The following is a 27640-nucleotide window of genomic DNA, read 5'->3' on the forward strand; positions in this document are numbered from 1 at the left end:
GGGAGAGAGAGAGGAACAGATTTTACACATAGCATGGGATAGGGGGCAGCAAATATACTGTGACGTATGATGCAAAGTACAACACACTACAAACAGAGGGCTGTATCCATCACCTTGAAAATGTATATGTGTACACAGCACAGTCGGAAATAATTCAAAACCCTTCCCGTTTCCACATTTTGTTACGTTACAGCCAATTTTCTAAAATGTATTGAATAAAAACAAATATCAATCTACACACAATACCCCATAATGATAAAGCTATTTTTTTGCAAATGTATAAAAAAAAAGAAGACATACCTTATTTACATAAGTATTCAGACCCTTTGCTATTAGACTCGAAATTGAGCTCAGGTGCATCCTGTTTCCATTGATCATCCTTGAGATGCTTCTACAACTTGGAGTCCACCTGTGGTAAATTCAATTGATTGGACATGATTTGGAAAGGCACACATCTGTCTATATAAAGGTCCCTCAGTTGACAGTGCATTTCAGAGCAAAAACCAAGTCACGAGGTTGAAGGAATTGTCCGTAGAGCTCCGAGACAGGATTCTGTTGAGGCACAGATCTGGGGAAGGGTACCACAAAATACATTTTGCCGCATTTAAGGTCCCCAAGAACACAGTGGCCTTCATCTTTCTTAAATGGAAGAAGATTGGAACCACCAAGACCTGACCATCCAAACTGAGCAATCGCGGGAGAACGGCCTTGGTCAGGGAGGTGACCAAGAACCCAATGGTCAGTCTGACATGGCTCCAGAGTTCCTCTGTGGAGATGGTTGTCCTTCTGGAAGTCTCCCATCTCTGCAGCACTCACCAATCAGGCCTTTATGGTAGTGGACAGACGGAATCCACTCCTCATTAAATGGCACACGACAGCCTGCTTGGAGTTTGCCAAAAGGCACCTAAAGGACTCTGAGACCATGAGAAACAAGATTCTCTGGTCTGATGAAATCAAGAACAAACTCTTTTGCCTGAATGCCAAGCGTCACGTCTGGAGGAAACCTGGCAACATCCCCACGGTGAAGCATGGTGGTAACAGCATCATGCTATGGGAATGTTTTTCAGGGGCAGGGACTGGGAGACTAGTTAGGATCGAGGGAAAGATGAACAGAGCAAAGCACAGAGATCCTTGATGAAAACCTGCTCCAAACCGCTCGGGACATCAGACTGGGGCGAAGGTTCACCTTCAAACAGGACAACACAGGAGTGGCTTTGGGACAAGTCTCTGAATGTCCTTGAGTGGCCCAGCCAGAGCCCAAACTTAACCTGATCAAACATCTCTGAAGACACCTGAAAATAGCTGTGCAGCAACGCTCCCAATCCAACCTGACAGAGCTTGAGAGTATCTGCAGAGAAGAATGGGAGAAACCCCCCAAATACAGGTGTGCCAAGCTTGTAGCGTCATACCCAAGACTCGATGCTGTAATCGCTTCCAACGGTGCTTTAACAAAGTACTGAGTAAAGGGTCTGAATACTTACGTAAATGTAATATTTCAATTTAATATTTCTCATGAAATAGCAAATTTCACCAAATCTGTATTTCTTTTGTCATTATGGGGTATTGCGTGTAGATTGATGAGGGGGAAAAAACGATTTAATTTCAGAATAAGGCTGTAATGTAACAAAATGTGGAAAAAGTTGAGGGGTCTGAATACTTTCCGAATGCACCATATGTATGTGTGTGTATACAAATATGTATACACACAGTACCAGTCAAAAGTTTGGACACCTACTCATTCAAGGGTTTTATTATTTTTTACTATTTTCTACAATGTAGAAAAATAGAAGACATCAACATTACGGAATCACGGAATAACCAAAAAGTGCTAAACAAATAAAAATATATTTTAAATGTTAGATTCTTTAAAGTAGCCACCCTTTGCCTTATCAGCTTTGCACACTCTTGGCATTCTCTCAACCAGCTTCACCTGCAATTATTTTTCAAAATTCTTGGAGTTCCCACATATGCTGAGCACTTGTTGGCTGCTTTTCCTTCACTCTGCAGCCCAACTCATCCCAAACCATCTCAATTGGGTTGAGGTCAGGTGATTGCGGAGGCCAGGTCATCTGAGGCAGCACTCCATCACTCTCCAGATTTCCACCGGTCTAATGTCAATTGCTCGTGTTTCTTGGCCCAAGCAAGTCTCTTCTTCTTATTGGTGTCCTTTAGTAGTGGTTTCTTTGCAGCAATTCGACCATGAAGACCTGATTCAAGCAGTCTCCTCTGAACAGTTGATGTTGAGATGTGTTGGTTTCTTGAACCCTGTGATACATTTATATGGGCTGCAATTTCTAAGGCTGGTAACTCTAATGAACTTATCCTCTGCAGTAGAAGTAAGTCAGTCTTCCTTTCCTGTGGCGGTCCTCATGAGAGCGCTTGATGGTTTTTGTGGCTACACTTGAACTTCTTGACATAGTCCGGATTGACTGACCTTCATGTCTTAAAATAATGGACTGTAATTTCTCTTTTCTTGCCATAATATGGACTTAGTCTTTTACCAAATAGGGCTATCTTATGTATACCACCACTACCTTGTCACAACACAACTGATTGGCTCAAACACATTGAGGAAAGAAATTCCACTAATTTACTTTTAACAAGGCAAACCTGTTAATTGAAATGCATTCCAGGTGACTACCTCATGAAGCTGGTTGAGAAAATGCCAAGAGTGTGCAAAGCTATCATCAAGGCAAAGGGTGGTTACATAAAATATATTCAGATTTTTTTTTTAACACTTCTTTGGTTACTACATGATTCCATGTTTTATTTCATAGTTTTGATGTCTTCACTATTATTCTACAATGTATAAATAAATAAAGAAAAGAAAAGAAAAACCCCGGAATGAGTAGGTGTCCAAATTTTGACTGATATATATATATATATATATTAAAAACAAATGTATTGTACGTGGTGCCTATATGTACATGTCTATCCCATTATGAGAGTTTAGCGGAGGCAGTCATGGGATCTCGTGCATGAGCGTTAGATGAATGTCCAGAGCGTGTGTTCTGCACCACTAGATCCAGTCCGTGATGGGAACGCTAGCCGACAGGCCTCTCTGAAGACCCGGAATCTTGTGTCTACGTGCCAACATTCCCAGAAGGCCTCAGTATTCCAAACACCCCTCAACGTCCCGACAAAGGGACATCTAAAAAGGGACATCATTCGAGGTTCCTCAGTTCTTAAAGAGCAGCTGCTGCGATTTCATTTCTGTATTTTGATATGACAAGGAAGTATCAGTCGTACCAAACCTGTCCACCTGGGGGTCCGACTAGACTTCATTCTAGTTGGGTGATATACAGTATATTCAGAATATCATCCACCCAGCCCTAAAAACACTTTCACTCAGGCCTGCTGACTAAGTCCTCCGCGCAGTCAAAACAGTATCATTCTCTATGTCAAGGATAAAAGGACTGTTGGGAGCACGACTACTATGTGCATGAGCCACCCTCCCACTGACCGACAGGCCCGGATATAGACGTCACCACCATGCTGAACTAAAAAAGGCCCAGTGCTAAAAGATCGTGGAAATGTTGACTGCACTGGGCCTTCAAAGCTAGGTCCAGTTCTCCTGGCAACCGGATCAGTGATAATGGCCTGTACCCAGCTTCTCTGTCCTGACAGGACGAGCCGAGACAGGCTGGGAAGGGGGAGAGAGCAGTGGGAGGGAAAGGACACACCAAGGAGTTACATTGCACAGCTGCTGATATCACTGGAAGTAAAACTTGACTCGACATCAGTCACATTAGCCATAGGAGTGGAATTCTTCCGAGCGAGTTCAATTAACTGTACAACTTGCAGTGTTATGAACCTCATGTACAGAATGGTGTCCAATGTAACTGCCAACGCATGTCTATTGTTCCACAGGGAACCCATAGGGATTCATTGTCTGTTTTATACATAGTTTCTGTGGGAGAGATGTGAGGCAGGCTCCAGACACAAAAACACAGGACTGCTTAAATCAGCAGAGTCCAGGGAGCACACGCAAACCACAGTTTCCTAAACCCCATGGCTGCATCTCATTTTGTGGCGTGTGTGTTTACCAGTGCAGCTGCGAGGTAGCCCATGCCGTTGTGTGTTAGCTGGTTGTTCCAGAGCACCAGAGTGACCAGGCCTTTCCTCTGTTCCTTCAGGCCTTCACAGACGTAGGCCAGACCTGCACGCCACACAGAGGGAGAGGTAGAGAGAAAGAGGTTAGGGGTAATGGCTGAGCGTGGGGTTAGTTTGTGATTCAAATGACATTTGTGGTTAGAGAATGCGGTTCTTCCATTCTTTAAAACGTGTCCAGATTATTTGTTACAACGAAACAAGAGACGGAGAGGCACTAATTTTGTATTTTAGACTGCAAGACGGAGAACTCAACACTGGTTTATAAGGTTGTCATGACGTGATAGAGAAGGTGAGAGAGAGCGCGAGATGATAGCAGTGAGCTGTATCCCTACCAGAGTCCAGTATGTGGTTGTTGCGAAGGTCCAGTATCTGGATGTTGCAGTTGAACTTGAGCAGGTTGCCCAGCTGTGCAGAGTCCTGCAGGCCGTTCAGCTTGTTATCAGCCAAGTACAGCTCCCGTAGGTTCATGTTCATCTTCAGAGCCGTGGCTGGAGAGAGGGAAGGAGAGGCAAATGAGTGAAGGATGAGGAAATGGAGGCAAAAACTTCTCGGTTAACACAGTGATGACGCCCTGCCTCCCATCTTCCCGCAGCGTTACCCAGCAGCATCAGTGGTCGTCCAGAGAGCCCAGCGTTCTCCAGGTGCAGCACAGCCAGACTGCCGCTAATGCGGAGCGCCCGTGCCACAAACGGGGCAGAGTGGTCCAGCAGGGGCGTGTTGCGGGCGTCCAGGTACTGCAGAGAGCTCGTCTGGGGGGCACAAAACACATGCAGTAATGTTTAAATCTAATTTCTAGTTAAATGTATTTCATAAATCCCTTTTCACATCCTCAGTTGTCAAAGTGCTTTACAGATACCCAGCCTAAAACCACTTTATTTGTATGAATTGTTGAGTTGAGTTTGAGTTGAGTTTATTTTTATTTTTACAGGGACAGTGAGTGCAAAGAAAGGAGCCTCATTCTCTAGATCCCAAACCCACGTCGTCATGAGTCACTGGCACATTCTTCTTACAATCAAAAAAGGTAGAAAAAGAAAACAAACATGGTCTCCTCCGTGTAGACATACTAACCCATAACGGCAGACAGTTTTGCTTGTGCCTTCGGGAGGCCTGCGATCTGCAGCACACGTACTGTCAGATGTGGCTAATATGGACGGCAGGTAGTCTAGCGGTTTGCGCATTGGGCCAGTAAACAAAAGGTTGCTAGTTCGACTCCCCGAGATGACATGGTGGGAAAAAATATCTCAATGTGCCCTCCAGGGGCGCTGGCCGTGACCCCGGCTGCGACCCCATTATCCAAAGGTGTCTCAGAGAGATTTGGGATATGCAAAAAAAATATTTAAAAAAATCAAATTTGCACATAATACACATTTGTGAAATATAATAATTTGGTGGGCACTTATAATTGTCCTATCTGAACACCTATGTGCTCACAAACAGACAGAGGATGTCTTTGGAAAATACATTGGATAATCCTCCCAGCATCCCTGGGGATGGGAACACCCCCCCCACCGGATTTAACTGTGACCTGACCTCTCTTCCATAATCCAGGAACTTCCCGTAATCTGTAATCGGAGCTCTGATAGTGATGACTCACGTCACAGCGCCAGTTAAGAGCATTACACCTTGCTGTCACTGGAAAGAGACATTATTCTCTAACAAATACGTGCTACGCCCAGCCAGCGATGATGCATAGCCATATCCAGACACACCTGTACACACAACCAGGAATGTATAGTACCACTGCAAACGCAAAGGACGTCAAGCGGCTTGCTTCGAGAGAACTGCTTCCCCGTGATTTGTCTCAAAGAGGCCTCGGAACTCAGGACCTCTGCCTTGCAAACACATGACCTCCCTCCTGAAGCGTCTCTACCCGTCACGCTATTGAAAAAGGCCTTTTAACTGCGCAAGGGGCAGAGGACTGAGTTTCACATATCCCCATCTGCTACACAAACACACAAGCCAAAAAGCACACTTGTGTACGTACACTAAACCTCCTGCATGCCTGAGCGCCCGATTGCAGCCCCAGGGGGTGCTTCAGTGGAGACCGCAGGCATGTCTCATCCTCACACATACCCAGGGGAGATGTCTTTCTAAACCCACATGGGTTTAGTGTTAATGAAACGGGGGAAAGGCTACGTTGCAAATCCAGTTGATCGAAATGCATTCAATACCCTAAACATGCTGCTGGATTCTACTCATTGTCCTTTAAAAAAAACACCCATCCCTTGCATATTATGATGGCTAAATACTGCACAATTTAAACACCTGACCCGTAATCCCCAAAAGTCTAAATATTGGACTATAAAATGGTGCCTTCCTGTACTATACTTATGCCATAAAATGTATTCTATTCTACTGAGCCATTTACTTTATGTTCCTATTTTTGTTCTTCTCATCTTTGTTTGCATTGTCTAGAAGGAACCTGCAAGTAAGCACTTCAATTGGACGATATCTACCACGTGTACATACGACTTAATAAAATTTGAAACATTTAGAAAATCCCTATCAATTAGTAGTGACATCACGCATCACATCCACTATTTTGTCATTGATTCATCGTCCGACAACCCCCCCCCCCCCCCCGCCCAGAGGCCTCTCACCTTTCTCATCATGTGGGCTGCGGCCTGCCAGCCGCGGGTGCCGATGTGCTTGTTGAAGGAAATGTTGAGGTGTGTGGCCGACTCATAGTACTCAATCATGTCAAAGAGAGCGGACGCACCCTGGGAGGAAGAGAGGAGAGACAGAGGAGGATCAAACGTTAGGCCACACTTTACACTGGCCTTACAACCCAACTACTAAGATAAGATCATGAAAGAGAAATATTCCCTACAAGTGTTGCCATACGTTCTAAATGGGAGGAAGGGCCGACAGTGTTGTGCACAACCTCCGCTACTATGGAAACGGCCAACCGCCTCAAGGGTGAAACCACTGGTTGGTTGGTGCGAGAGACGGACCAAAAGAAAATAGAGAAATAGGCCTATATGGTAGAAGCTGACACTACAGCTCAGACATCAAAACTCCAAAAGGTCTGGGATTTTTACCCAGGAAACCTACACCCAGCATACTCATGAGCAGGCGATCATTGTGAGTAGAAGGGAATCTACACACACAGGCAGAGGCCCCATTTGCCTGAAACAGCAGAAATAGTCAAGTCATGAGCCCGGTGGGTAAGTATCTGGCTGGCTGCAGAATCTGCATGCCGACCTCAATCTAGGAATCAACACATGACTGGGGCCAGGACAGCACAATCTGCACAGGGAACCTTTCCTCAACCCTCCAGAAATCATTAGAAACTGTGGAATCATTCATGCAAAATAATACCGTGCCTTTGGAATTAATTCACGCAAATCAAACAGAACATGGTCTTCGAATTAAATAAGTAGACAAAACAGTCGAGCTAAGACGATGTTACCTCAGGTTCTATCCAACCAGAACCATGACCGTCCAAAAGTAAAGAAACTGAACAAATAAGTCCTGACGGATGCCCCTGGCTGGCTGGTGTAGCTACAGTAAGTCACATTAACAGAGAGCCTGATGAAGTGAGGCAGCTGGAAAAGGGTAACACAACCCACTACAGAGAGACTGGGCTGATCCATGGCTCTGTCTCAACCACTGCCTCTCATTCACCCACTCCTTTCTCCCTTTCCCTCTGTCGCCCAGGTAGGGCCATCCACATCCAGGCCAGTGACAGCCAGCCTGACAAACCCACTGTCCCCATCTAAACTTGACGTCTCTCCCCTATAATGAGTGCGGTGGGGGGGGAGACTCCGTGAGAGAGCCACTAAAAAAAGAAGGAGTGTGAGTGTGAGGGAGCTCAGCAAGTCAGTTCAGTGACATTTCCAGGGCAGTCAGTGAGTGTGTGTGTGTGGGGGGGGGGGGGGGGGTGCGCCTGCATTCATACCACGATGCATTTGTTTAGTACTGTCGGTGTATCTTTGCATGCATGAACATGCTTATGTGGATAGCAAATGGGGGCATGCACCGTCCTCTCCGCGTGCATGAATGTGCACTCACGTATAGGTCTACAGTATAGTCTGTGCAAGCATGGACAAAAGGTGTGTGCATTTACAGCACTTGACTGAGTAGCACATGGAGCCAAGCCTACAAAATGTTCTTTTGATGAAATAAGAAGTGGTCAGACTAGGCAGCGTCGGTTTGTGTCCCTCTGGCCTACAGCAGAGCTCCGGTTCTGACCCCCTGGTCTGTCTGCGTCTGACCGCCTGTCTGTCCACGTCTCAACCCAACCCCATCTAATGGTGTTTACATTCACAGAGCTCTTAGAGTAATCGCGCAACCCTGGGAGACACTGCACATCCTGCCAGAGGAGAGCGGGACAGGAAACAGACAGGGGGAACGAGAGGACAGGGAAATAAGAGGAGGGAAATAATGAGAGCGAGGAAAAGGAGTTGAAGAGAGGAACGAGGGTGGAAAAAAAGATTTAAAAAAAGGGGGGGGGGACCGGGAAGGGAGAAGAGGGGGAAGGAGAGTGGGGGGTGTGGATAAACGTACATCTTCATCCAGGTTGGTCTGCTCCAGGTCCACCACTTTAAACTGGACCCGCTTGAACACCTCCTCCAAGGACTCACACGACTTATAGTCCAGCTTCTCACCTGGAGGGACACAAGCGGTCACGCCTTGAAGACAGACCTGTGTGCGCGCGTCTGTTGTACGCGGTGCGTGTGTATTCAGTATACGCTTACCTTTAAGGTCCAGGCATTCATTTCGATGAGTTAGGTCTTTCAGCTCCTAAGAAAACGCAGGGAAACAGAACACCCTCAGTAAGACACACAAAGCCATTCACTCAGAGAGACAACACAGTAGGACAATGTCACCATAGAGACAGACTTTGACTTTCATCACATAAAAAAGGGGACCAATATGAACCCACGCAAATGAAAAAAAAAAAACTCCTGTGTACACAGACCTAAACCGTTGATACAAAGAACAGGTCGGCAGGACACGATTGCTCAATGGGATTAAAGTGTGTGTGTGTGTGTGTGTGTGCGCCCGCTCTTGCGTCAGCAGAGTACAACATCAAGCCAAGACCTGCCTGAACAGACAGGAAAACAGCAGACAAAGCATTTCTTCTCTTATCTGAACCAGTGTCATAGTAGGATGAGGCCAATAATAATATCCAGCATTTAATCTGTTGAACGTCCCAGATCCCTACATCGGTAAAGGTCGACTCTTCCCGTTCAAACTCAGTGTGTCTGATGTCACACACACACACACACCTGGCTGACGCACGGCAGCCATTTTGTGCCAATAAGATGGACAAGGGAAATAGTGCAGGAAATGTAGCAGGTCCATGAAACCTGAGCTGGACACATTGTGATTACAGTGTGTTAGAGAGGCCCGTGGCAGGTATTGCCCTCAGTCACATCTCTACACGACCCACAAGTCTGTTTACGTGACGCATGTGTCTTCACTCCACAGCAACCAATTCTATTCTGCACATTTAGTGTCATAACGCCACTGCATTCAAAGGGGGGTATTCCAATCCACCCTTCCCTATCCCACCTCCAACCCCCCCCCCCCCCCCCCCCCAGCAAATCCCACTGTGCTGCACTACACGGCACGGTGAACACAAACTCAATAACCTCACCTCCCCCATCACCGGCTGCTTGTCAGATAGTCACCGCTGATAACAGTAGCTAAACAGACCTATGTCCTCATATCAAAAGCAAAGTACACCGAAGTGTGTTTTCAGGGTATGTGATCTACACAACCAAGGGCCACCAAGGGCCATCTGTTCGTAGGTTACGGTCAATACTTAAAAATTGCAGATGAGAAATACAGCTACGTCTGTCCAAGATCAGCAGCAATAGATAGCTAAGAATGGATCTGAAGCTCTGCTAGGACCTGAATACAGCCCAGCCAGACAGACAGTGTGAGAAACTACAGACAGCAAAAAAAACATGGAAAACAGACCAAAGTAAATAGTCCCCTGGCCCTATAGCCTTCAGGTGGTTTTGACTGTCTGCAGGCGATACTGACAGACACTTCAGCCTGAATGGGTGTGTGTCACCCATTCAGGTACAGATACATTCATCTGAGTGAGCGACTTTCTGGGGCTGATGGTGTGTGACCCTCCGTGGCGTTCTGGGATTGGCAGGTCCTCCACTCCTCTACCTGGGGTGATTATGTGTGTGTGTGCGTGTCTCTCAGAGGGGCGAGCGAGAAACTACGGAAAGGGAACACGATACGGCACTGCACAGGCCTCCACAATAGGATACAATAGGACTGTGTGGCCGCAGGTATGTCTGTCCCTGAATAATGAGTAGTCCTATACACCTGAATGAGTCACGAGCATGCCAAAGTGAACATCTGTGGCCTTATGAGTGTGCGTATTCTTGAGCGTGTGTGCACATGTGCGTACACATCTATAGTTGTGCGTGAGTGACAGAGGGGGAGATTGAATGTCCTCGTGCCGACGGGGAGCAGCGGAGACAGAAATGTGACACAGTGCTGCCAAGCATCCAAGCCCAGGGGCTCTGGTTGGGGCTACTGAGGCTCAGGTATTCCACACACAGACGCTGAATAGGCTAGAGCCCCTTAAACACACACACACACACACTTAATGTAGGTAACCTGTAGGCCCCTGGCCGGACACCACGTGCACAGTACACACTAAATAAAAAGTGTATTTAAAAAGGGGGGGGGGGAAAATAAAACATCTTTCTTGGCAGCCATTATTTTTTTGGACGGGTATGTTTATACAGCCGTTTCTTTCAAGGATGACTAAGCCGAAAAACCGGGCCGTGGATCAGAGCAGACCAGCAGCCAACACACTGACGACGGTGTATTCACTGGCTGTTAACCCCACAGTGGAAAGTTACCCGGGCTTTATTTAAGGCACGAGCAGAAGACCAGCTTAGCACAGTGATGAGTCTTTCCACAAGTGTGCGCGATGTCACCCTCTCTCTCTCACCAATGACTAAACGCCGCCTGAGTGGGGTGACGGGAGATTCCCTAAGCCTCCGTCACTCACACACACACACACACACACACACACACACGAGAGAGGAGGTGGATTGAGCAAGGTTCTTCTTGCGAGGAATGCGGGAGGTAGAGAGGTGCAGGAGGGGTAGACAGGCGACAGACAGTACAAGGGGTTGAGAGAGAAGGAAAGGGAGGCCATTCTTCCACCGAGAACATGTGTGTTTGCACAGTACGTGTGTGTGTGTGTGGGCAGTGCGAACCGCAAACATCCAACAGTGATAAGGGCTTGTCAGTAAGCATTTCACGGTAAGGTCTACACCTGCTGTATTCGGCGCATGTGACAAATACGACAACACTTGATCACGTGTAGCTGCACTAGCCATCCCGCTGCCGGCCCCTTCTGTCACTCACCATCTGACTCTTCCCTATGATCTCATCCTCACACAACTGCGGATTTAAACCGCCATCCCACACGCACACACCCTGACCACCCATTGTCTTCCTAAGACGAGACACACAACAGAGAAAGACAAACCTGCCCAGGAGACTTAAGGAAGCTACAGTGGGTATTTAAAAAATAAAAAACACGCCCATACTTCTGTACGCAAGCAACAGGGTGTGTATTGACCAACAGAAGGCTATTGACCATCGACAGAATGTTAACAGTAGGCTGCTTTAGCTTATGTGTGTGTGTGTGTGTGTGTGTTTGTACTGTGCAAGGGTGTATGTTTGAGAATGTCTGTGTGCATGTGTGAGTGTATGTGCGAGTGTGGTGGATGGGCGGAAAGAGTTCTGGGGTGGGTCTTGAAGAGTAAATAGATATTTAAAAAAATATATAAATAAATTGAACCTTTATTTAACCAAGCACTTCCGCAAACACTCAAAATTTCCAATGACACGGCACAGCAGACGGAGACATGCTGGAGTGTGTGGTCGCTGGACAGGAAACCGTGGCAAATTACAGTAGGAGTCACACACACACACACACACACACACACACACACACACACACACACACACACACCCTCTCTTATGCTACTTATGGCTGTGCCTCGGTCTGGCTCTTCATCTCCATCTGTGATTGCATTTTTATCCATTTTCTCTCTCGTTCTTCACAAGCAAACATCATGGTATCAATGCGGCATTGGTCGACCTCTCACGCGAACGGAAAGGAAGGAAGATTACTGGACAGTAGAACGACAGCGATAAGTCCAGTACAAACAGCCATGAGCCCTCCCCTTGTTCTGCCCAGACACTTGAGGTGAAAAAGGCCTTTCACGGGTTTCTCCATTCATTCCTGTTGCCAAGACAAACTGTCTACATAACAGGCTTTCAACTGAAAGAAAAACAAACAATGCCAACTCTTGCATTAACACGTTAATGTGTGGACACACACACACACACGGCACCGGTATTTAAAAAAAGAAAACATTCCCTATCAGACCCCAGGAGCTACTTTTTATTAGGGATTAGAGCACAAGACCGAGCAAATGGAAAACAACAAACATCAACAAACCAGACAGACACAGCACATAAATCCCCCTGCTGCTGTCAGCAAAGCCCAGCTAGCTCCATGACAATCCCCACGGTGGGTGTGAGTGAGCTGCCCCAGCAGGGTGGTTTGAGGTCAGGTGGTGTTTGATTGGGTGCCAGGGTGAGAGAGGGTTCCACTGGTACCAGATTTTGATGAGGTGGTGATGGTGTTGGGGATTTAAAAGTCCAGATACAGGCTTAATCCAGCTCCACGACAAGACTAAAAGCTAAGAAAGCCTGAATTCAGTCTAGTGTTTCAGTGCTGTTATTAGGCTACTGAAATAGTGGCATGGAGAATGTGTGAGAGAGCGAGTGTGTGTTACTGTGGATCCACAAACTATTAAAAGCCTACACTTTGTTCGGGCTAACCTGAGTGGGTTTCTTCTTTGGATATGAGGTCTATATCTGTATGTGTGTGTGTGTATTTCATTCATGTTTACCTGCATCTGTTTAAGCACTTTGGGGATGGGTTTACAGTTGAGTTTCACGCAGGCTTGTCTGTAGGCAGAGAGAATCTCATCCACTGTCACATTCTGGGCTGAAAAACAAGAGAGAGTTAGACCAACATGGTGACAACATGATTACACACACGTCGATACTCAAAAGGTGGCCTGTTGACGACATCAGTTTGCGTCACAGACATTATAGCACAGTACGATTGACAACATGGTGACATAACATTCTCACATTTACCTGGCTACCTTCTCACCTCTATATAAAAAAAACATTTAAAAAAAACACATGCAACTGGCGAGTGAAAATCTATCAAAAACGTTCAGCGATATCACACATTAAAAAACATCTCCCTTGGTGGCTGAGTGAGTCATACACAAGGAGAGCATGTGGTATTTTGAGACACAGTAAGTATATGGGATTTGCAATCTGCTTAGCTAATGGACAGGAAACGAAGCCAACCGGATCCCCTCGGCTATAAATGGCTGGTGAGTATTCAGACTGCATCTGGCTCATCAGTGGAGAGAGGGGCACACAGTGGAGACCCTCCGAGGTGCCTCTGTACTGCAGCTTTCTACAGAGTCCAGCGCGCACGTGTATGTGTGTGTGAGAGACCCACTGCCACCCTAGACCCTCGCTCTCAGGGCTAACTGCTCAGACGACTGAGGTTTAGATCCAGCACCGTTGTTTCAGCTCAGACAGACTAATGAAAGATGCGCAGACAAAGAGACAGGTGTGTGTGAGTGTGTCTCAAGTGTATGCATATGCTGCGAGTCTGTGTGCGCACACAAGACATAAAGGTCTGATATTTTGTCCTGCCATCAGCAGTTTGGCTACTTACGCTAAGGTGAGACAAAATGTCCCCTCTCTTGCCTTCCTCCCGCTCTCCTTCCCCACCCTTCATCTGAATCCCGCATTGTCATTCTAGTCCCGCTCCCGAGTGGCAGGACGGTCATCCTCTTAGCCTAGGTGCCAGTCTGTTTCTGCTCTCCTGCCAACTCCTAATGGAATGGTCATGTTCAGCTTGCCAATGACGATGGATCACGCAAAAGCACAAAACAGATCTGGGACCAGGCTACGGGTTGTTGAAGACGGTGAACGTTGAAGAAAGAAATTCAATGCACAGAGACTCCGTGCAGTTCGACTCTATACAGTATGGTTTAACCAGACATTCAGGGCGGTGCTGTGGTATTTTTGTAGCTTGGGATCTTCACCCATCAAAACCCTCTGAAACGCATCCACAACACACAGATAACCCTTTGTCCTTAGTGGCTTTGAAGAAACCTGAGGATTTCAGTCATTCTAACCCCTCCATGGTCAAGTGACAATCGAACAACTACAATGAGTCTCCAGGGGACATCCCACAGTTAGGCTTACTGTGTCTACAAGCGTGTGTATGTTAAAGAGACCGAGAGAGCACGGATGTGTGCAAACATGTTATTCGGCGTGCCTCCATATTCTCCAAATCACAGCCCAAATAACTCATGACCAGGGAGCACCATCAGACATCAACACTGTGTGTTACAGAGATAGAAACACAGGCACTGGGGTAAGTGTGCATGTGTGTGTGTATATATACATACATAAATACACACACACACACGAAGTCGGAAGTTTACATACACTTTAGCCAAATACATTTAAACTCAGTTTCACAATTCCTGACATTTAACCCTTGTAAAAATGTCCTGTCTTAGATCAGTTAGGATCACCACAATATTTTAAGAATGTGAAATGTCAGAATAATAGTAGAGAGAATGATTTATTTTAACTTTTATTTATTTCATCACATTTCCACTGGGTCAGAAGTTTACATACACTCAATTAGTATTTGGTAGCATTGCGTTTAAACTGTTTCACTTGGGTCAAACGTTTCAGGTAGCCTTCCACAAGCTTCCCACAATAAGTTGGGTGCATTTTGGCCCATTCCTCCTGACAGAGCTGGTGTAACCGAGTCAGGTTTGTAGGCCTCCTTGCTGTTGTTCTGGGATCGATTTGCACTTTTCGCACCAAAGTAAATTCAACTCTAGCAGACAGAACGCATCTCTATCTTGAACGATATGACGGCTGCATGGTGCCATGGTGTTTATACTTGATTACTATTGTTTGTACAGATGAACATGGTACTTTTAGGCGTTTGGAAATTGCTCCCAAGGATGAACCAGACTTCTGGAGGTCTACAATATTTTTTTCTGCGGTCTTGGCTGATTTCTTTTGATTTTCCCATGATGTTAAGCAGAGGCACTGAGTTTGAAGGTAGGCCTTGAAATACATCCACAGGTACACCTCCAATTGACTCCAATTATGTCAATTAGCCTATCAAAAGCTTCTAAAGCCATGACAATTTTCTGGAATTTTCCAAGCTGTTTAAAGGCAGTCAACTTAGTGTATGTAAACTTCTGACCCACTGGAAATGTGATACAGTGAATTATAAGTGAAATAATCTGTAAACAATATTTGGAAAAATGACTTGTGTCATGCACAAAGTAGATGTCCTAACCGACTTTCCACAAATGTCTTGTTAACAAAACTGTAGTTTTGGTGGTGTTGAAAAACGAGTTAATGACCCCAACTTAAGTGTAAGTAAACGTCCGACACGCTTCTCGACACCTAGTAGTGCAGTTGTTAAGCTTTCCCTCGAACGCATGCATTCAAAACAGATAGTCCATTTCAGATCGAAGCAGAACTAAAGCTCTCCTGCAGGCCAGACAGGCCCAACCAGTGATCAGCATCATGAGGCTCTGCCCTGCCTGCCATCAGACGCAGACTGAATGAACAACAGCCTGGCAGGCTGCTCTAAAAGGGCCCTGGAAAGCACACAGAGCCAGAGCTGCGCTGCTTAAGCAACACACCTACCACTCACTCGCACACTGGGAAAAAGGCTCAGGGCATCAACTGTTAGACCCAGGCTGTGCTATATCAGGACTGATCTGGATACGGCGGAGCAGACGACAGAGGGATAAGGCTTTAAAAAGCAGTCAAAACAACATGCGTCTGAAAAGGAGAGTGAGTGTGTGTGCGTTGTGTGTGTGTGCCTTGTCTACCTCTGTGTGTGTGTGTGTGTGTGCACACACACCTGTTGATCCAGGAGGGGCTGTATTGTATTAGAATCACCTGGCTGGACATCCAGGGCAGGCAGCAACTCAATAAAGCAGTCTCAATAGTCGCCCGTCTCCAAAACACAATACAGTGTCTCTTATGAGATCTCCTCAAACTGACAGAGATCGAGCATCTCCCTTCAAAAACAAATATCCAGAAGCAGATTGTGAAATCACCTTCACCATCCCTCTCCCTCACATTAAGACCATTCCTTAAACAGAACACACCCAAAACACTCAACTTCACCATAGAACATATCGCTTGCTTTCCTTCTACAAAGTGTAGCCTCCTTGTGTGTCTCCCCCAACATTGTTACAGCAGATTCAAAGACATATCGCACATCCTCCGAATGGTCAGGACAGTGAACATTTTCATGTAGAATTAATACTGCTACCTGCTTTTTTAAATGTTCAATTGTTAACCCCAATTACACCCTGCACACAAACCCTTTCAGTTCAGCTTTCCCTGTGGCTCCTGTTGCAACAGCCCTGAGGCTCATGTCAGCTCCTGTCAACACTCTGTGTGTGTGTGCGTGCATGCTTTGGTGTACAACGTGACCTTGGGAAAGCATTAGGCCTAGCTTGCAGGGTTGTCGTCGAGCAGGAGGGTTGTTGTCGAGCAGGAGTGAGTGTACACTCTTTCCAAGGGGGGGGGAGACGTGAGTCGCAGGAAGGTAGCACATTCCAACAGCCCAGAGGTGGAGAAACTCCCCTGGTTCTCAGAGCACGCCTCACACGACATCATCACTTCGTTACCCATTCTCAGTCCTCTAGAAAACCAGTTCTCAGCAAGTAAGGCACTGGATTAGGAGTGGGAGAGTGTGTTCTGTTGAGAAGCCAGGGCCACACTGTGTACCACACAGCTTCCCTGGCCGGAAACAGCTCAAGGTAAATAGCAGCAGGTAAAGATGTGCTATAAAAGCTACAGGGTCATAAAGTCTGGGCCACTCCCATCCCCCAGTAATCTGAGAGTTTTACTGCAAACAGCATGGAGCACTAATTCACCTTTAAGCAGCACAATAGGGTTGGTTGATGCCTGGAATGACACGTCACCCCATCGACCTGTCCAAACATCGTTGATATACGATTGTATCGTAAAAAAAATCCCTACCCGGGGCGGGCGGGGGGGGGGTAGATCGTCCTTGCCTAGCAACGCAGTAAACAATCTGTAATGCAGCCTGTCCTGTCACTCAAACCACAGATTAAAGTCTAAATAATTAGACTACAATGTGGAAATTGTCTATTCAATATTGTATTTTCTTGTGGGCAAATAAATAAATAAACCAATCATATGGTGATATGTGGTAACGATAACTTTGAACGATGATTTGGTACCAAACGTTGTAAGCCAACAGTGTGATACGAGACCCTTTCAGTGGTGATTAAGAACAATTTCAACTGAGATCGAGCGTGCAAGTCGACCACAGAAGATGTAACTGGGCAGTCTCTTGGGAGAGCTAAGCAAAGTTACACTAAAATGGAATCGGAGGAGATGATGACCCACTGGCAGGGTAGTGAGGGTCGCTCTCTGCTCTTGGCCAGCGTCGCCCTCAAATACCGTCTACATCTGTGGAAAAAGCGTTCCGTCTGAACTTGTTTTCAGTAGACCTCACAGCAGGTAATATTGTTACCCCACTCCGTAGTCTATTAAAGACAGAAAAAGGTGAACATTCTTGTGTTCCTTGCCAGAAACCTTTAGGTAGATTAATATAAAATGACAAGAAAAACAGTCCAAATGGTTCTTTATTGCACTTTCGGTTTCATTTTCAAAGCCTCTATTGACAGATGCATCTTATTCAAAATAAATGTAGCCAGGCTAGAATATTCTGTTGTGTCTCAACCAAATAAATTTGTGAAAATAAGTGAAAATAAGTTTGTCATACATATTTTGTTAACTTTATTTATTTTGTAGCTTAAAATGTTTTATTTTGTATTTTTTTATAGGCAACATTTATTTTTTGTTCCCATAAGCGCTGCTGTGAGAGCTTATGTAATGCCGGTTGCATAATTGAAGGATATGAATAAAACACTTCCACAATAAATCCACATCTGTTTAACTTGTACAACAAGTAACGTTAACTGCACATTTTATTGACAGTAGTCTAGTCTTATAATTCTGTCTGTTTGGTTTGCAAGGATTTTCCTAAAACATTGGTCAGGTGGAGGCCAGAAACTTGTCACGTTTGTTTAAACTTCCATTCGATTTTTCTATCTTGTAATTGTTGGTTCTCTCTCATTATTACCATATCATGTTTTTACTTGGCCTATTCACAAAACACAACTTTCTGAGATATAAAACTCTGTTACGGTCGTCCAAATTCACTTGAATGTTGATCATGAAAGATATGTTGACTTGTTGGTCGAAGCATTCAAATAAAATGGCGACAAGAAGGGAAAATGCATCTTTTGGCACTCTCCGCTGTCTACAATCTACATTGTAGGCATACTTATTGCATTAATAGTAGACTAAGTCTACCTACATATTTATTGAAAAATAAATAGGTAGGCCATTTGGCATGTCGCCAAGCTGTGAGCTGCCTGCTGCCCAACTCTGGCAGTGCCAGTCTAGTTTAAAATAGGTAAAACTATCATGTGTATAAAAAAAAAAAAAAAAAAAAAAAAAAAAAAAAAAAAAAAAAAAAAATTTGATATGCTCCAACATCACCACTAGATGATGTTGGAACATTTCCGCAGGGACTTGCTTCCATTCATTGCTGTCAACGATGTCTGTCAAACACAGTTGATTTCCGTCAAACACAGTTGATTTCCAATTAGATCGTAATATCCTCCAATCCTACAGCACAAACCCGACTGTATGGAGAAGGTGGGGGTGAGCTGTATTGCACAATTTCTGGAGCTAAACAAGACTTCTAAAACCACCATACAGCTTGAAAGGGAGATGCTGTCTGTCTGAGCTCTGAGGACAAGCCAAACTGTGCCAAATACACCATTTTACCCCTTCTTAAAGACAAAAAAATGTGCAGGCAGCAGGCACAACCCAAACAGGATTACCTATAGCCGGCATTAATAACCTGTTTGCACAAAGGCCATAAAAAAAATACCTGTGGGATTTGTTGGCGCTGTTGTGAAAGATAAGTTATTTGTCAAAAAAAAGGGAGGACATTTGCATTCTTATTCATTATTCTTCTTTGTTACGCAGTTAGGCCTATTTAAATGTATGCCATCAGGAATAATTGAACCATATTTTATGAGCTCAAGCTAACGTTGTTCATCAACAGACGGCCTCTGATTGGGATACATGTGTTTTTTTTAAATGACAGAATTCACCTCGGTGGTGAGGTGGCCAGGCGAGGCGTGAACAAAAGATATGAGAGAACCTGTACAGTCAGTCTCTGGGGCTGCTATGCGATTACAACACTACTGTAGGTATTGGCCAGCCTTCATAAAACCGTCAGCCTTCATAAAACCGCTTAGCTTGCTGATTCTAATCAATAGGCCTACAACACGTAAATTAACACGAGAATGGCCTTGAGGGACCCCTTCAAGCCATTGACATGATTTGGACGTCAACATTCAAAACAGTCCAAATAATTTCATATATGCTATTGCATATTGTTGTGTTTATGAAGCTCGTGTTACGAATTTTGATTAAAACGGATGTCTTTTTTATCTACACGAAAAAAACTAAAAATGGAAGAATCATCTTGAATTAAACACTAAAACACACTTCATGACCAAAAGTAAGTGAACATCAGTTCGTCGAACATCTCATTCCAACATCATGGGTATTAACAAGGAGTTGTCCCCCCCTTGTTGCTATTAACAGCCTCTACACTTCTGGGAAGGCTTTCCACTAGATGTTGGAAGATTGCTGCAGGGACTTGCTTCCATTCAGCCACAAGAGCATTAGTGAGGTAGGACACTGATGTTGGGCGATTAGGCTTGGCTCGCAGTCGGCGTTCCAATTCATCCCAAAGGCGTTCAAATGCGGTTGACGTCAGTTCTTCCACACCGATCTCAACAAACCATTTCTGTAATGGAACTCGCTTTGTGCATGGGGGCATTGTCATGCTGAAACAGGAAAAGGTCATTCCCAAAACTGTTGCCACAAAGTTGGAAGCACAGAATCATTTAGAATGTCATTGTATGCTGTAGCGTTAAGATTTCCCTTCACTGGAAATAAGGGGCCTATAGCCTCAAGCATAAAAAACAGCCCCCAGCCATTATTCCTCCTCCACCAAACTTTACAGTTGGCACTATGCATTCAGGCAGGTAGCGTTATCCTGGAATCCACCAAACCCAGATTCAGAGTCCAATGGCGGCGAGCTTTACACCCCTCTATCAGACATTTGGAATTGCGCATGATGATTTTAGGCTTGTGTGTGGCTGTTTGGCCATGAAAACCCATTTCATGGCTGTGTGCTCGATTTTATACACCGGTCAGCAACGGGCGTGGCTGAAATAGCAGAATCCACTCATTTGAAGGGGTGTCCACATATACATTTTGTGTGTGTGTGTGTGTGTGTGTGTGTGTGTGTGTGTGTGTGTGTGTGTGTGTGTGTGTGTGTGTGTATGTATGTATATATATATATATATATATATATATATATATATATATATACATACATACATACATACATACATACATACATACATACACACACACACACAAAAAAGTATCTTGATTAGATAAGTCTTCAACCCTGAGTCAATACACAGAATTCAGGGGGAGAAAAACAGGGGGAAGGAGGAAAACAGAGGGTAAGCAGATGTGGAAGTGAGGCAGGGGTGAAGAACGGAGGGAATACAGGCAGGGAACTGAGAAAGAGGGTAGAAGGCGGCATTTCTACCGAGGGTGCGGCATAGAATTAGCCTAGAAAGCGTTCGACACTTGGCCCTGATCCCGTCGCACCGTGGTGGAAAGCAATTCAGTAAAAATACTTGAAAGTACTACTTAAGCAGTTTTTGGAGGTATCTATAATTTACTATTTATATCTTTGACTTTACTACATTCCTAAAGAAAAGTATGTACTGTTTACACCATACATTTTACCTGACACACAAAAGTGCTCACTACATTTTGAAATGCTTAGCAGGACAATAACATGGTCTAATTTATACAATTATCAAAAGAACATCCCTGGTCATCCCTATAGCCTCTGATCTGGTAAACTCCCTAAACACGTTTCATTTGTAAATGAAAACGATGTAAACAATGTCAGTGTTGGAGCGGGCCCCTGGCTATCCGTAATTACTTTTTTGAAACTAGAAAATGATGCTGTCTGGTTTGCTTAATATAAGGACTTTGAAATTATTTACACTTAAGTATATTTTAGCAATAATATTTACTTTTGATACTTACATTTAAAACCAAATACTTTTAGTCTTTTACTCAAGAAGTAGTTTACTGGGTTACTTTCACTTAAGTCCGTATCTATTAAAAAGGTATCTTAAGCTTTTACTCAAGTATGACAAATTGGGTACTTTTGCCACCACTGCCTTTGCACTAACTAGCCAGGTTGGGAGAATTAGAACGAAAGCACAGGCCAAAAGGGAGAGTAGTCTCATAACATTCTTCTTTTACTTTACGATTAGGCCTCAACAGGCACAGGAAAATGTGGCTTTGAAAACGTGCCTCTGAACACAACTGAAGAGGAGACATAAAGCACACAGCAAAGACTCAAGCTGAAAGTCAAATATACTGTGTCGAATATGGGACATAGTTTGTCATATTGTACTGACGTAAAACCCCAAGTGGTCAAACCAACCAAAGGTCAGCCTTTCCCACACGACCTACCTCACCATCTGTCTTTAAATTAAATGTTATATTTAAATGTCTGTTAATGTTTGAAATGGATGAAAAGTATTTGTCTGTTTTTTTGTCGGACCCCAGTAAGACAAGCTGTCGCCATTGGCGTTGGCTACTGGGGATCCTAATCAAATCATAACCATCTGATCATATTGTAAGGGCTACCTTATGGGTAGGCCAATCCACTGACGCGCACACACCTTAGCTAGGGATAATCCTTGACATATGAAGAGGACAAACAATTAGAGGCCATTAAAGTGAGATCTGGTGAAACAGGCAGAACACGCTCGCTTCTCCTGGGGCCTCGTCGTCCCTATTGTGTTTCTGGTCTTGGTAGGCCAGCAGGGAAGTTTCCGAATACAGTGCATTCGGAAACTATTCAGACCCCTTGACTTTTGACATTTTGTTACGTTACAGCCGAATTCTAAAATGGATTAAATAAACTTTTTTCGCATCAATTTTAGAATAAGGCTGTAACGTAACAAAATGTTGAAAAGGTCAAGGGGTCTGAATACTTTCAAAATGCACTGTACATGGCTCTGGGCCAGTCTATGTGGTCATTTAACCGAGTTCCTTCGGAAAGTATTCATATCCCTTGACTTATTCCACATGGTGTTACAGCCGGAATTCAGAATAAATGTTTAAAAAGTTATTTCTCACCCATCTACACACAATACCGCATAAATACAAAGTGTAAACATGTTTTCATTTATTTTTGGCAAATTTACTGACAATGAAATGCACCCTAGTCAACACGTTAGAATCACCTTTTGCAGGGATTACAGCTGTGAGTGTTTCTGGGTAATCCTCCATGAGCTTTGCACACCTGGATTGCACAATATTTGTACATTATTCTATGAAAGCTCTTAAGTTGATTGGTGATCATTGCTGGACAGCAATTTTCAAGTCTTGGCATTGATTTTCAAGACGATTTAAGTCAAAACTGTTACTCGGCCACTCAGGAACAACTCCAGTGGCCTTGTGTTTTAGGTTACGGTCTTGCTGAAAGGTGAATTTGTCTCCCCAGTGTCTGTTGGAAAGCAGACAACCAGGTTTTTGCCTGTGCTTGGCTCCATTCCGGTTAATTTTAACCTAAAAAAAAATTCCCTAGTCTTTGCCAATGACAAGCATACCCATATTATGACGCAGCCACCACTATGCTTGACAATATGAAGAGTGGCACTCAGTGATGCGTTGGATTTTCCCCAAACACAACACTTTGTATTGTGGTTGAATCGGTGTTTGAAATTCACTGCCGACTGAGGGACCGTACAGATAGTTGTATGTGTGGGGTACAGTGATGAGGTAGTTATTCAACAATCCATGCAACTTATGTGACATAAGCTAATTTTGACTCCTGAACATATTTAGGCTTGCCATAACAAAGGGTTGAGTACTTTCACTCAAGACATTTCAACTTTTCATTTTTAATTAATTTGTAAACATTTCATTAAAAAAATATTTCCACGTTGACATTATGGGGGTAGTGTAAGTAGACCACCGACACAAAACCTCAATTTAAATCTATTTTAATTCCGGCTTTTAAAAAAAATCAAGGAGTGTGAATGCTTTCAGATGGCACTGTAGCGGTCATCTAAATCAGGCTGTAAACAAATTTGACCTTTAAGCTGACAGTAATGCCTCCTTTTACCTCTAGATACAGCCTAAAGCTTCCCACTGAATATTTTTACAGAGGGGAAAATGGCATTTCTGGAGTACGTCTACGCGACTACTCATTCAGAAGAGTTTACTGAGCAAGCTAGCTGCATCCTAAATGATTCCAAGTGTAGTCTGACCCCAATTTCTCCCTTTGTGTCAATCTCCCCTTCCCTTCCTTCCTCCTCTGCGTTTTCCCCCTTTCACCACAGCTGGGAGGAGTGTAGAGGGGAGTGAGGAGACACTTATCAGTGCTGGGAGGGACAGTCTCTGGGTGCCATAGAATTAAATTTGGTAGATTCAAAGCAATGTTCTGTGGTAGGTGGACCGGCCGTGTCAATGTTTGAATGTTAGTTGATCAAACACCTGTAAGAATTAGGCTGATTCTCAGAGTTCTACACGTGGAGCAATGCTTTTCTATTGAGCAGACACTGAAATCCCCTGTAGATTTTTAGAGCCATGTCCATTCTACTCATTCTATGCTGGGCACGGTGTCTGAAGGGACTAGGACTGGGTCCAGGTGTCCCTGACTCAGCCAAGCTACCACAGATGAACACAGTCTGCACTAGCAAGAGCATCCGAGTCATCTGCGGACCGCATGTAGGACTGAAACTTCAGAGGATAGCGTTGTTTTCAATCAAATGGGAGGGAGGAGGAGGAAAGAAAGCGAGGGGGAACAACTGAATGCTGCTTTGACGATAACAGCATATTACTCTTGATGTTCTGTGGTAAATCATCTCTTCTGAAAGATAACTTTGATCTCGGATGTCAATTAATATTACCGTTCTGCAATGGCCGACACAAATTAGCGTGGTAGACAAAGCATGGAATGACAGTCAGTGCACGATGGAAAGTGAAAGTCACCTGAGCTAATCATTAGTGGCTGAAGGGTCACTGACTGTGACTCAGGGTGTTGATGACATGGTGACACAGACATGCTAAGCCATGCCAACCGGCATGGGTCTTTAATGGTCAAGGTTGACAAAAGACGAAAAGGAGACTAGGAGAAGAAGAGTAGAGCCATGCACACCTGATGAGGAACTGCATTTGTCACAAATCCATGCAACACTGCGGCATGCAACGTCACAGGTTCTTTAATAGACACTCCATTTCAGTCTGTGACCTGTATCGATCGGCTCCCGCATTGAGGGGACAAGGAGAAGTAGAAATGGCAAAGCAGCCATTTTGTAGGGTTGAGAGGTCCCCAGGACTTGGCGTAGGGTTCAGAGGGAAGCGACAGGAGGACTGGGCCTGGTGAAGCAATCAGTCAGCAGTCACAGGCCATTGACTGTGTGGAATGAGGGGAGCCCTCTGGACGAACGGAGCAGGGACTGGACCTGACGGCCTACTTAACAACTGAGTGTTGAGTCTTAAATAGCGCTCTGCTCCCCCGTCCCCGTCCCTGCCATTTCACACCACCATGCTGCACAGGGTGGCAGCAGCGTCATTCACACATGACAGCTGACACTGGTCACAGGGGGCGAGGAACGCATGGTCCATGAAAGAGAGAAAGGCCTATGCTACGGGGCAGAGCTCTACTGACAGTGGCCTGGATGGATGCCTGCTGGATAGGCCTGTTCACGACTAAACAGAATCTTGTTCGACCTAGAGTCGTCTGTTTTTTCGACCAATCTATAGTTAAACATTTTTAAACATGTATTTTTTTTAAAAATTTTTTTAAAGACACAAGAGTGAGCAAGAGATAAAGATAGCCTAACCAGAAGAATAAAAATAATCTGTTCCCGATCCTCCTCCAGATTCTGCCGTTAAGCTAGGGGTCGGCAACCTTTTCCATTTGGAGTGCCAATTTATCTTACCATTTCTACTGATCTGCATGCCAGTTCTGATTTTCATGTGTACATTTTCGTGGAAGTTTTTATAATAAAAGTATATAAAAATCTTTGTATCTTAAGCAAAATTCTAAAACTAACATCTATAGCCATTGGCTACTATGTAAAAACAGCCTACATAAAGCCAACAAATACAAAACCGCCTACAGGTAGAAAATATCCTGATAAAAAATAAATATATCCTAGAAATCACATTGGCTACGCATGGCCTGTCTGCAAAGAACCCGAAACACTATCAACTATTTACTTGGGCCTGGCAAACTTGTGCTAGCAAACAATGTATGAAATATTCTGAGCCCTCAGTTTCCCATGCCAGTGAGCTCTGGACAGACATAGCTGTAGGCTATTTCCGCAAGGGATAAGACGTAATCAGATAGGCCTATGTCATTACGTTTCCACCGAATAAGAGCATGACATTTATTCCCCCTTTTACGCCTAGTGGTTATCAAAAGAGAGCTGGAAATATTTTTTAAATAGGCCATGTTGAGGAACTATTGCCATTCTCAATGATGTAAAAACAGACTTGTTTACTTGCTGTTTGAGGTGAAGAAAAACATACTTTGTCTTAACTCACGACCACTGTGGAGCTTCTCAATCAGAAATACTATCAAGATCCCCAAATGGGCACATTTATTGGCCTACATTTGCGCGCAGGCCAGGTAGCCTAGGCTTACTTCTATGCATAATCAGTTGCCGTCCTTACTCAAGATTGACAGGAGGCTACAAACAAAAGACAACGAATAAATTGACAACTCGACAATTTACGTTGTACAGTCCTCAAACAATGAGAACAATAATATACTACTATTACTACTACTAATAATAATAATAATAATATTGAATGCATTAACAGAAATGACTAATCAAACAAACACTGTAGATTAGAAATTATAGGAATTAACAGTAAATGTAATACTGGTGATCGCAATGGATTCGTCCAGACAGGAATGAAAGAGGTCTCGTGTGCATTACAAAATATATATAGTTGCAACTGCTCGTCAAAAAAAAAATCTTTGTCGCCCAACAGCCAAACAACCGACTAAATGGGGTCAGCCCTACAGCTGAAGGAGGGTCAGGGTGGACAAAAAACATCTCACAAAGCAGGGAGCCCCCTATAGCTCCACATAGGAGGAAAAAAATATGTGGATGGATACCTGAATCCATCTGAAACACCCGTTGAGGTAGTTCAGCAAATTTTACATAATAGAAACTAGGGTTGGGTTTATCCAGATTTTCGTATTGTCCTCTCATCGTAGGGTTTACGATATTACCGGTTTAATACAGAAGGGGGCGCCATAAAACAGGGAAAAAGCCCATTGGATGCTAACAAAATGAACGCAAATAAGAGCAAATATTCATGAGGCTGCTAGCGAAATATACAAACGGGTGAAAAATACTACAAAGACAGGTAATCAAAATCATGAAGTTATACATAACAGTGCATTCGGACAGCATTCAGATCCCTTGACCTTATCCCCCAAAAATGTACGTTACAGCCTTATTCGAAAATGTAGTTTTTTCCCCCTCAATCTACACACAATACCAAATAATGAAATTTAGAATTGTTTGCAAATGTATAAAAAAAACAGAAATATCACATTTACATAAGTATTCAGACTCTTTACTCAGTACTTTGTTGAAGCCCCTTTGGCAGCGATTACAGCCTCGAGTCTTCTTGGGTATGATGCTACAAGCTTGGCACACCTGTATTCTCCCTTCTATGCAGATCCTCTCAAGCTCTGTCAGGTTGGATGGGGAGTGTCGCTGCATAGCTATTTTCAGGTCTCTCCAGAGATGTTTGATTTGGTTCAAGTCCGGGCTCTGGCTGGGCCACTCAAGGACATTCAGAGACTCCACTCCTGCGTTGTCTTGGCTGTGTGCTTAGGGTGGTTGTCCTGTTGGAAGGTGAATCTCTTCCCCCAGTCTGAGGTCTTGGTTCTCATCAAGGATCTCTCTGTACTTTGCTCCGTTCATCTTTCCCTCAAGCCTGACTAGTCACCCAGTCCCTGCCACTGAAAAACATCCCCACAGCATGATGCTGCCACCACCATGCTTCACTGTAGGGATGGAGCCAGGTTTCCCTCAGACCTTCTGGAAGGTTCTCCCATCTCCACAGAGGAACTCTGGAGCTCTTTTAGAGTAACCATCAGATTCTTGGTCATCTCCCTGACCAAAGCCTTTCTCCCCCAATTGCTCAGTTTGGCCGGGCAGCCAGCTCTCGGTAG

General features: G+C 44.4%; 1 protein-coding gene across 2 annotated transcripts in view; it reads right to left on the reverse strand.

Moving 5' to 3' along the window:
• Positions 1-27640, reverse strand: part of LOC135552572 (protein phosphatase 1 regulatory subunit 37-like) — a 50659-nt gene that overhangs the window by 4147 nt on the left and 18872 nt on the right. For both annotated transcript variants that reach the window (XR_010457481.1, XM_064984275.1), the window contains exons 2-8: positions 13029-13126; positions 8814-8859; positions 8623-8723; positions 6714-6833; positions 4712-4862; positions 4446-4601; positions 4047-4159 (exon numbers count right to left, since the gene is read on the reverse strand). Coding sequence is in view for 1 of the 2 variants with exons in the window: in XM_064984275.1 (XP_064840347.1) it covers positions 4047-4159; positions 4446-4601; positions 4712-4862; positions 6714-6833; positions 8623-8723; positions 8814-8859; positions 13029-13126 (785 nt within the window). In the remaining variant the exon portion in view is untranslated. The remainder of the gene's footprint in view (positions 1-4046; positions 4160-4445; positions 4602-4711; positions 4863-6713; positions 6834-8622; positions 8724-8813; positions 8860-13028; positions 13127-27640) is intronic.

This window comes from Oncorhynchus masou, chromosome 13 (assembly GCF_036934945.1).
Source record: "Oncorhynchus masou masou isolate Uvic2021 chromosome 13, UVic_Omas_1.1, whole genome shotgun sequence".
Lineage (NCBI taxonomy): Eukaryota > Metazoa > Chordata > Actinopteri > Salmoniformes > Salmonidae > Oncorhynchus > Oncorhynchus masou.